This window comes from Ptychodera flava, chromosome 18, assembly GCF_041260155.1.
Source record: "Ptychodera flava strain L36383 chromosome 18, AS_Pfla_20210202, whole genome shotgun sequence".
In the NCBI taxonomy this organism is placed as follows: Eukaryota; Metazoa; Hemichordata; class Enteropneusta; family Ptychoderidae; genus Ptychodera; species Ptychodera flava.
This window is the reverse complement of record NC_091945.1, coordinates 20525498-20540879: the sequence shown is the minus strand read 5'-3', so window position 1 is coordinate 20540879 and position 15382 is coordinate 20525498. Positions and strand designations below refer to the sequence as shown.

General features: G+C 36.0%; 1 protein-coding gene and 2 long non-coding RNA genes across 3 annotated transcripts in view; all 3 read left to right on the top strand.

Annotated features, from left to right (window-relative positions):
• Positions 1–297: 297 nt before the first annotated feature.
• LOC139117823 (uncharacterized) lies at positions 298–1893 on the top strand. The gene is made up of 3 exons (XR_011548591.1): positions 298–476; positions 1055–1243; positions 1798–1893. It is a non-coding gene; the product is annotated as an uncharacterized lncRNA (long non-coding RNA).
• Positions 1894–2578: 685 nt separating this feature from the next.
• On the top strand, positions 2579–4273 carry LOC139117822 (uncharacterized). The gene is made up of 3 exons (XR_011548590.1): positions 2579–2755; positions 3324–3512; positions 4091–4273. It is a non-coding gene; the product is annotated as an uncharacterized lncRNA (long non-coding RNA).
• A 9767-nt stretch (positions 4274–14040) lies between these two features.
• Positions 14041–15382, top strand: part of LOC139117655 (pneumococcal serine-rich repeat protein-like) — a 78008-nt gene continuing 76666 nt past the window's right edge. Inside the window, exons 1-2 of the mRNA XM_070680896.1 lie at positions 14041–14233; positions 14541–14738. Of these exons, the coding sequence (XP_070536997.1) occupies positions 14041–14233; positions 14541–14738 (391 nt within the window). The remainder of the gene's footprint in view (positions 14234–14540; positions 14739–15382) is intronic.

Genomic DNA, 15382 nt, shown 5'->3' with positions numbered 1-15382 from the left:
ATAGACTCATTAATACACGTCTGACATAAGAGAGTTTACATGCTCTGACTTTATCCTGAGGAAGACTGTACTTCAATTAAGCAGTATTGGTTATTTCATTAACAATTGGTAGAATGTTTAATATGCTGTAATATATGAAAATGCAATAGAGCTACTACGAGTATTCGAACCATTGTATACCTCATTAATAAATCTTTCGCGTTCTTTCCGAAAACAGTGTTGTAGTTTATCTTTGACAAATCATATTTGGTAAGAATCGGTAAATATTGTTAATACGTAATTCGCAGTGTCGCCAACAAGCGCTGAAGGAAAGGGTAGTGTGATCACTTCATCAGATGAAACTCTTACTACACCGAAGTCAACATCTGCCTACTCGTACAGTTCTACCGCTGAGAGTGTGACTGGAACAACAACTATTTCAAAACAAACAAGCGCGACGGAGACTTCTGCTGAAACCCCGTCAACGACCAAATCAGGTGCGATAATAGTTTTTGACAGTATTTTACTTTATATAGTATTCTTATATAGTGAGTCATTTTTTTGTCAGATACTACACAGCTGATTTGTACGTCATTGATGTGGCGTTCTTGATAATCTACTCTAGCGTACAGCTTTCCGATACCTAGGGATGTTCTTATCTATTTTATAGACTCATTAATACAGGTCCGACATTACTTTTTTAATCAAAACAAACTCATTGCTTTATAAAGTAGAAGGATTTGAAAATACTGACATTTTTTAACATCGTACTGAAGTGATATCTCACTTTCAGTGTTATTAAAAAGTCGCTCATAAGAGAGCTTACATGCTCTGACTTTATCCTGAGGAAGACTGTACTTCAATAAAGCAGTATTGGTTATTTCATTAACAATTGGTAGAATGTTTAATATGCTGTAATATATGAAAATGCAATAGAGCTACTACGAGTATTCGAACCATTGTATACCTCATTAATAAATCTTTCGCGTTCTTTACGAAAACAGTGTTGTAGTTTATCTTTGACAAATCATATTTGGTAACAATCGGTAAATATTGCTAATAACATAATTTACAGTGTCACCAAGAAGCACAGAAGTAGAGGGTAGTGTGATCACTTCATCAGATGAAACTCTTACTACACCGAAGTCAACATCTGCCCACTCATACGGCTCTACCGCTGAGAGTGTGTCTGAAACAACAACTATTTCAACACAATCCAGCTTGCCGGCAACTTCAGCAGCTTCCCCGTCAACGACCAAAAAAGGTGCGATAATAATTTTTGACAGTATTGGACTTTATATACTATTCTGTTTTATTGAGTCATTTTTTGTCAGATACTACAGGACTTATTTTAACATGTTCGATGTGCCGTTCTTGATAAACCGCTCTAGCCAAGAGCTATATAAATATATCTTTCGATATTCTTACCTATGTTATAGAGCAGTAAAAAAAGGTCTGATATAAAATTTTACTTCAAAAGCACTCTTTGTTTTAGAAAGTAGTAGGATTTGAAATATACTGACATTTTTTCAACATTGTAATTTAGTGATATCTCATTTTCAGTGTTTTGAAATATTCGCTCATAAGAGAGTTGTAGATGCCTTTCTGTAACCCTCAGGAAGACTACTTTATAAAGGAATGTTGGTATTTTTTAAAGAAATTAAAGAATATTACAAATGCTGTAATATGTGATTATATGATAGTGTATACCTCATAGATAAATGTATTTGGTTTTTTGCAAACACGGTGTTGTAGTTCTATCATTGTGAAAGGACATATCGTTAAATCAGCAAATATCGGTTAATACGTAATTTGCAGTGTCGCCAACAAGCGCTGAAGGAAAGGGTAGTGTGATCACTTCATCAGATGAAACTCTTACTACACCGAAGTCAACATCTGCCTACTCGTACAGTTCTACCGCTGAGAGTGTGACTGGAACAACAACTATTTCAAAACAAACAAGCGCGACGGAGACTTCTGCTGAAACCCTGTCAACGACCAAATCAGGTGCGATAATAGTTTTTGACAGTATTTTACTTTATATAGTATTCTTATATAGTGAGTCATTTTTTTGTCAGATACTACACAGCTGATTTGTACGTCATTGATGTGGCGTTCTTGATAATCTACTCTAGCGTACAGCTTTCCGATACCTAGGGATGTTCTTATCTATTTTATAGACTCATTAATACAGGTCTGACATTACTTTTTTAATGAAAACAAATTCATTGCTTTATAAAGTAGAAGGATTTGAAAATACTGACATTTTTGAACATCGTACTGAAGTGATATCTCACTTTCAGTGTTATTAAAAAGTCGCTCATAAGAGAGTTTACATGCTCTGACTTTATCCTGAGGAAGACTGTACTTCAATAAAGCAGTATTGGTTATTTCATTAACAATTGGTAGAATGTTTAATATGCTGTAATATATATGAAAATGCAATAGAACTACTACGAGTATTCGAACCATTGTATACCTCATTAATAAATCTTTCGCGTTCTTTACGAAAACAGTGTTGTAGTTTATCTTTGACAAATGATATTTGGTAACAATCGGTAAATATTGCTAATAACGTTATTTACAGTGTCACCAAGAAGCACAGAAGTAGAGGGTAGTGTGATCACTTCATCAGATGAAACTCTTACTACACCGAAGTCAACATCTGCCCACTCATACGGCTCTACCGCTGAGAGTGTGTCTGAAACAACAACTATTTCAACACAATCCAGCTTGCCGGCAACTTCAGCAGCTTCCCCGTCAACGACCAAAAAAGGTGCGATAATAATTTTTGACAGTATTGGACTTTATATACTATTCTGTTTTATTGAGTCATTTTTTGTCAGATACTACAGGACTTATTTTAACATGTTCGATGTGCCGTTCTTGATAAACCGCTCTAGCCAAGAGCTATATAAATATATCTTTCGATATTCTTACCTATGTTATAGAGCAGTAAAAAAAGGTCTGATATAAAATTTTACTTCAAAAGCACTCTTTGTTTTAGAAAGTAGTAGGATTTGAAATATACTGACATTTTTTCAACATTGTAATTTAGTGATATCTCATTTTCAGTGTTTTGAATCAGTGTTTTGAAATATTCGCTCATAAGAGAGTTGTAGATGCCTTTCTGTAACCCTCAGGAAGACTACTTTATAAAGGAATGTTGGTATTTTTTAAAGAAATTAAAAGAATATAACAAATGCTCTAATATGCGATTATATGATAGTGTATACCTCATAGATAAATGTATTTGGTTTTTTGCAAACACGGTGTTGTAGTTCTATCATTGTGAAAGGACATATCGTTAAATCAGCAAATATCGGTTAATACGTAATTTGCAGTGTCGCCAACAAGCGCTGAAGGAAAGGGTAGTGTGATCACTTCATCAGATGAAACTCTTACTACACCGAAGTCAACATCTGCCTACTCGTACAGTTCTACCGCTGAGAGTGTGACTGGAACAACAACTATTTCAAAACAAACAAGCGCGACGGAGACTTCTGCTGAAACCCCGTCAACGACCAAATCAGGTGCGATAATAGTTTTTGACAGTATTTTACTTTATATAGTATTCTTATATAGTGAGTCATTTTTTGTCAGATACTACACAGCTGATTTGTACGTCATTGATGTGGCGTTCTTGATAATCTACTCTAGCGTACAGCTTTCCGATACGTAGGGATGGTCTTATATATTTCATAGACTCATTAATACAGGTCTGACATTACTTTTTTAATGAAAACAAATTCATTGCTTTATAAAGTAGAAGGATTTGAAAAATACTGACATTTTTTAACATCGTACTGAAGTGATATCTCACTTTCAGTATTATTAAAAAGTCGCTCATAAGAGAGTTTACATGCTCTGACTTTATCCTGAGGAAGACTGTACTTCAATAAAGCAGTATTGGTTATTTCATTAACAATTGGTAGAATGTTTAATATGCTGTAATATATGAAATTGCAATAGCGCTACTACGAGTATTCGAACCATTGTATACCTCATTAATAAATCTTTCGCGTTCTTTACGAAAACAGTGTTGTAGTTTATCTTTGACAAATCATATTTGGTAACAATCGGTAAATATTGCTAATAACATAATTTACAGTGTCACCAAGAAGCACAGAAGTAGAGGGTAGTGTGATCACTTCATCAGATGAAACTCTTACTACACCGAAGTCAACATCTGCCCACTCATACGGCTCTACCGCTGAGAGTGTGACTGGAACAACAACTATTTCAAAACAAACAAGCGCGACGGAGACTTCAGCTGAAACCCCGTCAACGACCAAATCAGGTGCGATAATAGTTTTTGACAGTATTTTACTTTATATAGTATTCTTATATAGTGAGTCATTTTTTGTCAGATACTACACAGCTGATTTCTACGTCATGGATGTGGCGTTCTTGATAATCTGCTCTAGCTTACAGCTTTCCGATACCTAGGGATGTTCTTATCTATTTTATAGACTCATTAATACAGGTCTGACATTACCTTTTTAATCAAAACAAACCCATTGCTTTATAAAGTAGAAGGAATTGAAAAATATTGACATTTTTTAAACATGGTACTGAAGTGATATCTCACTTTCAGTATTATTAAAAGGTCGCTCATAAGAGAGTTTACATGCTCTGACTGTATTATTCGGAAGACTGTACTTTAATAAGGCAATAGTGGTAATTTCATTAAAAATTAATAGAATGTTACATATGATGTAATACATGATGTGATAGCGTTGTTACCAGTATTCCATCCCGTGTATACCTCATGAATAAATAGTTTTATGTTGTTTTCGAACACAGTGTTTTATTTCCATCATTGTCAAATATCATTTTGTAACAATCGACAAAGCTTGCTTATTACATAATTTGCAGTGACTTCAGGAAGCACAGAAGTAAAGGGTAGTGTGATTACTTCAACAGATGACACTGTTACTACACGCACGTCAACTGTTGCCGACGTCTATAGCACTACCGCTGATAGTGTGACTGGAACAAATACTATTTCAATACAATCCAACTCGATGGAAACTTCAGCAGCAACCCCTTTAATGACCGAATCAGGTGCGATGATAATGTTTGATTGGATCGTACTTTATATCTTGATCGTTGTTATTTAGAGATTGTTTTTCCGGTATTACATGGCTGTTGACTGCGTCTTCGATGGTATGTTTTCGTCATATATCTCCACTAGCGTGGAGCTCTCGAATACATATTGATGATCTTAATTATTTTATAGATATACTGACATTGAAAAGAACCATTTTGAGATAACATTTTGAATAAAATACGAAACACAAGTTTTCTGTCGTTTAATAATTCTAAAATATCAGTTTTATCAGTGATATGTGTAGTTAGCTATTCGAAAATATTTATCAGTCCTGGACTCTGTGAGTGGAGAAATGTTTTGATTCGACACGTAGACAACTACGTGCTCTGACTGCATCCCGAGGAAGACTGTACTTCATTAAGCAAAGTTAGTATTTTCTTTACAAATTAGTAGAGTGTTAAATATGATGTACATATGTGATAACGTAATGGCGGAAGTACCAGTAGTTGAAGCCGTGTCCGATTCTTCATGTAACAGCCTGCGTAACAGAAACGACCACTTTAAAAAGTATAGCCCTTGCGTCAAATTTACTCTAACGGTTCTGCTATTAGTTTAGAGGAGAAGTCTCTGATACAACATTGGTAATTTTTCACATGTATTGACAGTTCCCTCGTCATCAGGGTCATCGTTCAGCAGCAAGCTGGAAAGGAGTTCGCAGATTACTTCTCTGAAGCAAGAAGTAACGAGAACGACACTCTCGCCACTTCAAACTACAACACATATTCAAGGTTCTACGCCTGAAGCAAGTAGAAGCCAGGAGAAAACTAAATCAGTAGTATCAACGTTTAAACAAACAGGTGAGACAAGTTAAACAGTTACAAGGTCTTTAAATTATAATGCGCATGTCAATAAGAAGCAAATTCCATCACAAAAAGTGCAATGAACACGGTTTTTATCATTATGTGCAACATATATATGATGATGAAAGCAGTTTGTGCTGTGCAACAAATGCCTTTGGCTTTACACTTGTTTTGACAGTAGCTCATTGATTATGTCAAGAACTCTTTGTCTATAGTGTCTGAAAGCATTATATCATATTAAGGATGACTTAATACGTTCCATGCATGTGTGTGTGTGTGTTAAATGAACGAATGAGCCACCCACCAAGAAAAAATGTATCAGGAACGCGAAAATGAAATCTTCCGCTAAAATATTAAGAGCGTAAATGTCTCTGTGCTGTTTTGTACTTCGACTCTGAATGGTCTCCTAGCTTCAAGCTCTATCCACAATATATAGTGTGTAGTGGTTGAAGTATCGTGTCACAGTGAAGTAAACCGTCAGAATCTCCGCTGCATCGAAAATCGGAACAAATGAAACCACAGCTTGCAACTGTTTTCGAGAATATAGTGTCCGTGTCTTGTTATTACGTCGTGGCACAAACCTACTGATTATATTCGACTCTATATGACACGGTGATGCTTGTTGACACAAAGCTCCTTCCGCGCGTATGTCAAAAGTCGTCGCCTGACGAATTACAGTCTACAACAAGAAAACTGTCTTGTCACAATAATATATAGTAAGGGTGTTATAAATAGCTCAGTCAGTGTGTTTTTTTATTTTTAATCGTTTCTTTGTGAAAACAAACAGTAAGTTACAGAGTTTAAAATTTGCGATGTTATCGTCGGTAATTTGCACCAACCGTACTGGCATGTAAAAGTCGAGCACCCATCGTAAAATGTCAGTGAGTGTCGATTTAAAATTTCACTGTTTTCTCGTGATTTTATCGATTTTTATGTAATGAAGGCGCTTTTTAAACCAAATCTATACACTAAAAACAGCAATGAAAAAGGGTCTACTTTCCCATAATAAACACAATTATGCTCAGTACAAAATCATCCAAGAGACTCAAATTCGAGACGTTACGTAATACAAAGAGTACAGTGGTCTATTATTGGCCAGCTATATTTAAATTATTTTGAAAATAATAGAGAAGTAGTAGTAATATACATCATGTTGGCAAAATTTGTTAAACTGGCAATATTGGTTCATACAACATTCAAAGAGGAAGTAAGTAAGTATCATGAGACTGCATAATTGCAATAAAAATTAATTAAAATGAAGCCTACAATGCAGCTGCATTTAATGTATACAAGCGTTTACTTTAATAACTGGAATTCGAATGAACCACGGTACAAACATAAACCATGTGCGCAAACGTGCAAAGAAATACCAAGATCGGAGTCTGACCGAATTGCCAAGGAGTCAGAACCAAGCTTTAGCTAGGATTTAGGTAGTTTACGTCATTTACATATTAACATGATTGGAACTAATTTGGGATTGTTGGATAATGTAGTAATGATGGTTTAATCTGTAAATATCAGCTCAAATGTTACCTTGGCCTTAATGAGTCTGTGAAACACCGCAGAGCAGAATCATTGCGACTAGTCTTGTTTCACATACCACTCATTAGCGGATCAGGTATATAAGCAAGCTATGGCTGTACTCACCCTGAAGGCATCTAAGTAACATTTATATCTCAAGTAGAAATAAAAGGTATATGTTTCTACACAGTAAACTAAGCATTAAACTTAATTCTCCTCGTTAAGTATATAGAATTAGAAAAACACATTGGTGTGCTATAAACAAGCGATAGCTAAGACAACTCCTATGTATTTTGGAGGAAATGTAACGACGGAATCGCCGGACTTGGTGCTTCTTACCATATGATATTCAGGATGTATATACACTTAATAAAACCCCTATGGTATATATAACTGTTTAAGGAAGAATTTCTGTTGATAGAATTTTTTGTAGTTTTTATTTCTTCGGGTGATTCTTTTAGAAAAAGAAGAGGAATATTTCCCGATGTGGCTCTATCTGCTTTCGTTCATTATTTCACAGTTCCTAAACTGAATCTTCCACGAATGTGTCCTCAACAATCTAGCATAAGGCGGCGCGTAGGCATTGCAATGAGATACCTTGCTATTTTTGTCACCTCGCAGACAAGGACGGGGCCACATGCCGAGGCCAACTCGGCAGTGTTAGAGAGTCGAGGTTAATGTAACTAGATACCTTATAGACACTAAGATTTGTAATTTTTTCTCAGTTACACAAGTCCCAAACCCCAGTAAAGTATATATTTTCTGAAAGCTGTGATATAGGGAAATCCGACCGTGCACAGTAAACCGTCATTATTTGCATTAGTCACGTGACAAGCGTTTCGCTAAACCTTCCAAAATCGGTTTTTCATCCCTTCAGCGAACACGCACACTGCACGATTTCTGGTTGAAATTTATGCATTGACAAGGCTTAGCAATACTCTTCAAATCCGTGTCTGCGACTTTTTCTCTGGGTCGCCATTCAAATTATATGGCGCGACAATTACAATTCCTTGATAAGCACCTTTTGTCTAACACCTTTAATAGTGCATAACAAGAAAACAAAAGCCCATCATAAAGGAAATCCCAGACACGGATTTGAAGGGTATTATCAAGGTTTGTCAATGCACAAATTTCAACCGAAAATCGTGCTGCGTGTTCGCTAAAGGGTGGAAACCCCCATTTTTGGAAGGTTCATTAAAAAGCTTGTCACGTGACTATTATGCAAAAAATGACTTTGTACTTTGCACGGTCGGATTTCCCAATATCATGGCTTTCAGAAAATACACTTTATTGGGGTTTGCGACTTCAATAATTGAGAAATAAAAACATGACAGTGTCTATAAGGTATCTAGCTACCTTGAAGGGACATTATTGCTATCTTTTGACCCTTTTTCACCTATATTGTTGCAAACGAGCAGTTGCAGATGTTATTCGACTTATTGAAAGATGTCTAAAAGTGGTCCACCATAGTCAACTTCCATCCCATCTTGTCTACACTGTGTAGAAAAACCTCGGGTCAGGGGTTTTAGGTAGACCACCTAAAACCCCTGACCCAAGGTTTTTACACAGTGTAAGCAAGATGGGATGGAAGTTTTCTATGGTCGACCATTTTTGGATATCTTTCAATAAGTCGAACAACATCAGCAACTGCTCGTTTGCAACAATACTGGTGAAAAGGGGTCAAAAGATAACAATAATGTCCCTTCAATGCGTATATACTCGTAGAGAAATGTAAAAGTCAGTGACAATTTGGAACTCGGCTAATGCACTGTGCCTGTGTGTGCGTCTAGTCCACTTCGCGTGCATACGTTTAAGATGCGTGTGTATAGATGCGCTTGCAAGTAACTGCATGATATGGCAATCAACACTTCGATTACAAACGTCTCGCAACGCCCTTGCTTAGTAGTGGATCAGCGCATTTTATTCAAGTCGGTTGTTTGAATCTGGTAAGTATTAAATATCTTTCCTATACATTTGAACACATCTATTCAGTAATTCTCGACACAATCGCTTGTGTAGGCAACAACAGATGTACCTTGTTAATATGATTTTATATGTTTTGAAATAACGTATCGCTGTCTGTACTACACTATCTTAAGAAGCATTGAGTATGGTAAAACCAAGCTTGAAAAATGTGACCATTGCGGAAAAGCAAAACAAGTAGATACAATCATTGAGGGCTGTCTGCACCATCAAAGCTTATAAGGAAAATTATAAGCCATATTTAGTATGAAAATGGTTGAAAATTTCAAGAGGCAAAAGTCTAAGTCTTTGTCTCTTTCAGAAATACATACTACCTTCATTTAATCTTTCTAATGATTAAGCAATTAATCTCTCAAATTGAACAGTATTGTTGATTCCACAGAATTGTACTTCTAATATTGGCTTATTAGAATTGGTATCTTTTTCTTCGTTCATTGCTAATTACAGCATCTACAGAGTCGAAAGCAAGCAAAGAAGAGACGGTTAGCGTGACTGCATCGTCACATGATACTGCTACCACAGACAGACCAAGTGTAACTAAGAGGAACAGCTATCCTGATCAGAGTGTAACAGGAACAACAACTGTTTCTAGCACTATGGAAACTTCAGCAGCAAAAGCAGGTGCGATACTAGTCTTGAAGTTTATTGCACTTTACGTAGTACTCTTATGATACAGCAATGATTCTGTCGCATTGAACATGTTTTGAAATCGTTCAGCATAGTTGTTTTATTATTATTGGCTGATAACATTTCTAATGCCGGCACATACTGCTTATTACAGTAGTTTCAGAGTCATCAGCAAGCAGGGAAGTAATGAGTGCTGGGACTGCTTCATCTCCTGATACTTTAACAACAGACGAGCGCACAACCATTGATTCCAACAGCTTTTCCACTGAAAGCGTGACTAGAACAACAAAAATTCAAAAACTCTCTAGCTCTGCTGAAACTTCAGCAGAAACCACATCGACGACAAAGTCAGGTACGATGGTAGTTTTTGAGTTTGATTGTAATCTTCTTACTGCTGTGGCAATCGTTCCGTCGGATTAGATCATACTTAATTATTTGATGGTCTGTTTAACTCATCTCCTTTGACTATCGACTGTATGTCGCAAAAGCACCTTCTCCAAATGAAAATAAAGTATTAAGATATCGTTTGTTTTTTTTCATTTTGTTTACATCAAATGTATCTGAGCCTTTTTGACATGCGTTATCATGTAATTGAAATACTGTAACTAATATCCTGATGTTTCTAACCCTCAAATGTATTGAATTTTCGAATCTTGGACAATCGGTTTCAGATTCATCGGCTGGGACGAAAACGAAGAGTACAGTGACTGTTAGGTCAAAACAATCTGAAACACCAGCTACAGTATCAGTCCAGTCAAGTTCAGCAGGTATACTTATGGCTCTTCTTCTGAGGGTCTTACGTAAGGGTGATCGAGCCACTAAATATTTTACAAACAATTTTCATTATTTTTGTCTAACAGTAAGACTTATATGTGGGGATGAGATGACGACAAAAATCAATATGTCACCAGATTAATTTGGCAGCTAGAAGGATTTGAAATGCACCCACTTTATCCCATTCAAAGGACAGAAATTGGAATCTCTCGTAAGCGTTGCCCAATCCGATATATTTACTTTCAGTTCCTTTGTTGAAATGCTGCACTTGTTTTATTAGCTCACGTGTGTAAACACGTGGGCTATTGTCATAGCGATGTCTGTCTGTCTGTCCGTGTGTGTGTGTGTGTGTGTGTGTGTGTGTGTGTGTGTGTTGTGTGTGTGTGTGTCTGTCTGTCTGTCTGTCTGTTTACACGATAACTCAAAAACGCCTGAACGAATTCAAGTCAGATTTGGTACACAGGTACCATGTGCTACTTGCAAGAACTGATTAGATTTTGGTTAGTTCGGCTTGCATATTAATGAAGTTATGCAATATCGTTTTTTTCCTTACAATGGTTTCCCTATGGAGACGGTAATAACATTGTAGACATATATCAAGAAATACTGCACAAAATTTCATGAAACTTTTCACAGATGACAATCTATGAACATTATGATGATACTGCGAGTGTCATGTCAATTGTCTTCTCATTTGCATATTTAATGAACTTTTGTTATTAGTGAGATAACTCTGAAATTCCTGCACCAAACGTGATGATACTTGCAACAAATATTGATCTGATATATATCTAATTATAGTTAGAAGCATTAGGCAGTGTAAACTTAATAAATAGCTCATTTGCATATTTTATGAAGGTTCGTAATTAGTCATATAACTCCGATATAACTTCACCAAATGTGATGAAATCTGCTGCAGATACTGATCCGACTAATATCTAACTGTAGTGTAAAGCATTAAGTAGTGTAAAATTAATTAAGGGTTCATTTGCATATTAATGAACTTTGTAATTAGGTATATAACTCTGAAATTACGGCACCCAAGTCAGTGAAATTGGGTACAGATATTGTTTCGATAAATATCTAATTGTACTGAGAAGCATTCAGTGTCAAGTTAACAAATAGGTCATTTACATATTTTATGAAGTTTAGTAATTAGTGATATAACTGCAAAATGACGCACCAAATGTGATGAAATCTGCTGCAGATACTGATCCGACAGATATCTAATCGTCGTGTAGAGCATTTAGTTGTGTGAAGATAATTAAGGGTTCATTTGCATATTTAATGAACTTTGTAATTAGTGATATTACTCCAAAATTACAGCGTTAAATTTGATGAAACTTGCTACAGATGTGGATCTCAAAAATATCAAATTGTACTGAGAAGCATTGAGCAGTGTCAAGTTAATAATTAGCTCATTTGCATATTCCATAAAGTCTTATAATTAGTCATATAACTCCGATATAACTGCATCAAATGTCAAATGTGATGAAAACTTCTGTACATACTGATACGATGGATATCTTATTGTGTTGTAAGCATTTAGTAGTATAAAGTTAATTAAGGGTTCATTTGCATATTTAATAAACTTTGTAATTAGGTATATAACTCTGAAATTTCGGCACTAAAATTTGGTGAAACGTGCTACAGATATTGATTTGATAAATATTTAATTGTGCTATGAATCATTGAACAGTGTCAAGTTAATGTAGGGTTTATTTGCATATTTAATGAACTTTGTAATAAGTGACATTACTCTAAAATTACAGCATTAAATAAAATAAAACGTGCTACAAATGTTGATCTGATGGATATCTAATTGTCCCATAAAGCATTGAGCAGTGTCAAGTTAATTGACAGCTCATTTGCATATTAAATAAAGTTTTGTAATTAGTGATTAAACTCTGAGAGTACTGTGCGAAGTTTAAAAAAAGCCTGCTACATATAGTGATAACATATATCTCATTGTTCTGTGAAGCGTACTACTATTAATGAACCTGTTGTAAAACACGTGAGCATATTCAGTTCATATCTGGTTTACATACGGACCGCATTCAGTAATGAATTAAAGTTTTAGCTATTTTTTGCATAAGAATTCAAATTATCACTTCTCAGGCCTTCCAAAACAAAAGTTAAAGCTGTTGTGAACTTAAATGCAATGACCACGTCTTATCCATACTTTGTATTTAGATTTCAAATCCAACAACTTTGTTTATTTTCACATAAATTATTGTTCAGATATTGCACATCATATGGATCAAATAAAAATATTGGGTCACAAGCATATTTACAATGATACATTGCTTAACATCACCCCGTCCCCATATGTGAAATGGGAAAAAATCACAATTTGATGAGAAATATGTCCTTTTCAAGTTATTTTGTTGGGATGTTTAAATATTGTGTAATATCAAAATTCAAACATTTAAAACTTACAACTTGAAGATAATATAATGACCATTCAATCATCACTAACAACATCAGCTTTTATGCCAAAAACTCTGACAATAAGTTGTATGAAGATAGGTTTCATCAAAACCCACGTTGTAATTTTACAGTGACCACGGCCAGTGCAGTGGACGCGCGCGTCGTATAGTGCGCAATCTATTGTTTGCGACTATGATGACGCAGTAAATGACTTGATCACGCTTAAAGGTATACTGTCACCTGTTCCAATTTTGCCACAGTTACCATGGAAAGATAAAATCTAACCAGTCAGACTTTAAGCGGGTGGCCGCTTTTTAAAAACAGCGCCCTCACATGGGCATTTTGAATACGGAGGAACGCCCCTGTGACCATATATTGGTATATTTAGATTACAGGTGACTGTGTACCTTTAAAGCAACAACATGCTGCCGCGTAAGCATTAACTCATCAAGGAATAAGATTTGCTTCTGTTCACAGTGCATCACTATAATTTCCATATACCATTGTTTTCAAATAGTCTGGCATTTCGTCAATATCTTGCACAAAATCATTAAGCATGCCTGTCAGTACTAAATCATTGGGCATGCCTGTCAGTTCGTAATTTTTCATTGTCTTGCTTCAACCTGTGTAAATTAATGGCGAAAATGGAATAATCATCATGTTAAAATTGATATTGCGTAATGCAGGACAAATCTTTGAATTCATCCCTTGTGTACAGTAGATGTCTGTTTACGTCTATGAGCACATTGACTTGTAATTCTACTATTGGCTTATGAGATTTGTCATTATAGGCATATATTACTAATTACAGGAATGTCAGAGACGCTTAAAAGCACAGGAGCGAAGGGCAGCACGCCTTCTTTGTCACATGGCACTGTTACAACAGACAGATTAGGTGTAACCACAAAGCAACGCTATCCCACTCAGAGTGTGACTGGTACAACTGTTTTAACGGAATCGAGTTCTGTGGAAACTTCAGCTGCAACACCATCCACAACAAAGTCAGGTACGACAATGATAAGGTATATTGTACCACGGGGACATGAATGTGGTCTCTCAAACGTGTACAATATTGTTTAAGCCTATCACTTGTGGAGGCTCGTTTTTAAGCTTACGAATTAATAAAGATTTAGAGCCACTATTGTGAAAATTGTGACTTTTCGCATAGAGCGATAATACAAGGATAACGGCCATTTCGAATTTTAAATATCGGTTAAAATCAGGTTATTGTTTCTCAAGAACCAAAATGTGTACGTTGATCTGGATATTTGAATCCGTACCATATAATTGTCTTCATCGATTGCTAATTACAGCATTCACAGAGTCGAAAACAAGCAAAGAAGAAAAGGTTAGCGAGACTGCATCGTCACATGATACTGCTACCACAGACAGGCCAAGAGCAACCAAGATGCACAGCTATCCTGCCCAGAGTGTAACAGGAACAACCACCACTTCAACACAATCTAGCTCTATGGAAACATCAGCAGCAACCTCTCCGACGGCATCATCAGGTGATATGCTAGTTTTGAATTTCGTCAATATCTTGGTCACATTCATGAAGCATGCCTGTCAGTACCAAATGTTATTTCTATTGTGTCGCTTCACCCGTGTAAAAGAATAGTGAGAGGGGAACAATAACGCAGATCGTGTTAAATCTTATCTTACATATTTTGGGATACATTTTTGTAGTATAAACCTTGTGTACAGTACCAAGATTTGTGTGTATTTTATGAGCACATTGCCATGTAATTCTAGTATTGTCTCATAACATTTGTAATGTAGGTATATATTGCTAATTACAGAAATGTCAGAGTTGCCTAAAAGCACAAGAGTGAAAGGCAGAACGCATCCTGTATCACATGGCACTAGTACAACAGACAGATTAGGTGAAACCACCATGCATCGCTATCCCACTCAGAGTGTCACTGGTACAAGAACATTTCAATGCAATCGAGTTCTGTGGACACTTCAGAAGCAACGCCATCCACAACAGAGTCAGGTACGACAATTGTTAAAGTAAGGTATATAGTACCACGGTGAGGTAAGGCGATGTATTTATCACTTCGATATAGTTGTGATAAATACTGTGCGAGCGTTCGTCCTTCACGACTCTACAGCATGTGGTGGGATCGCAATGAGAAAAAACGTCAAAACC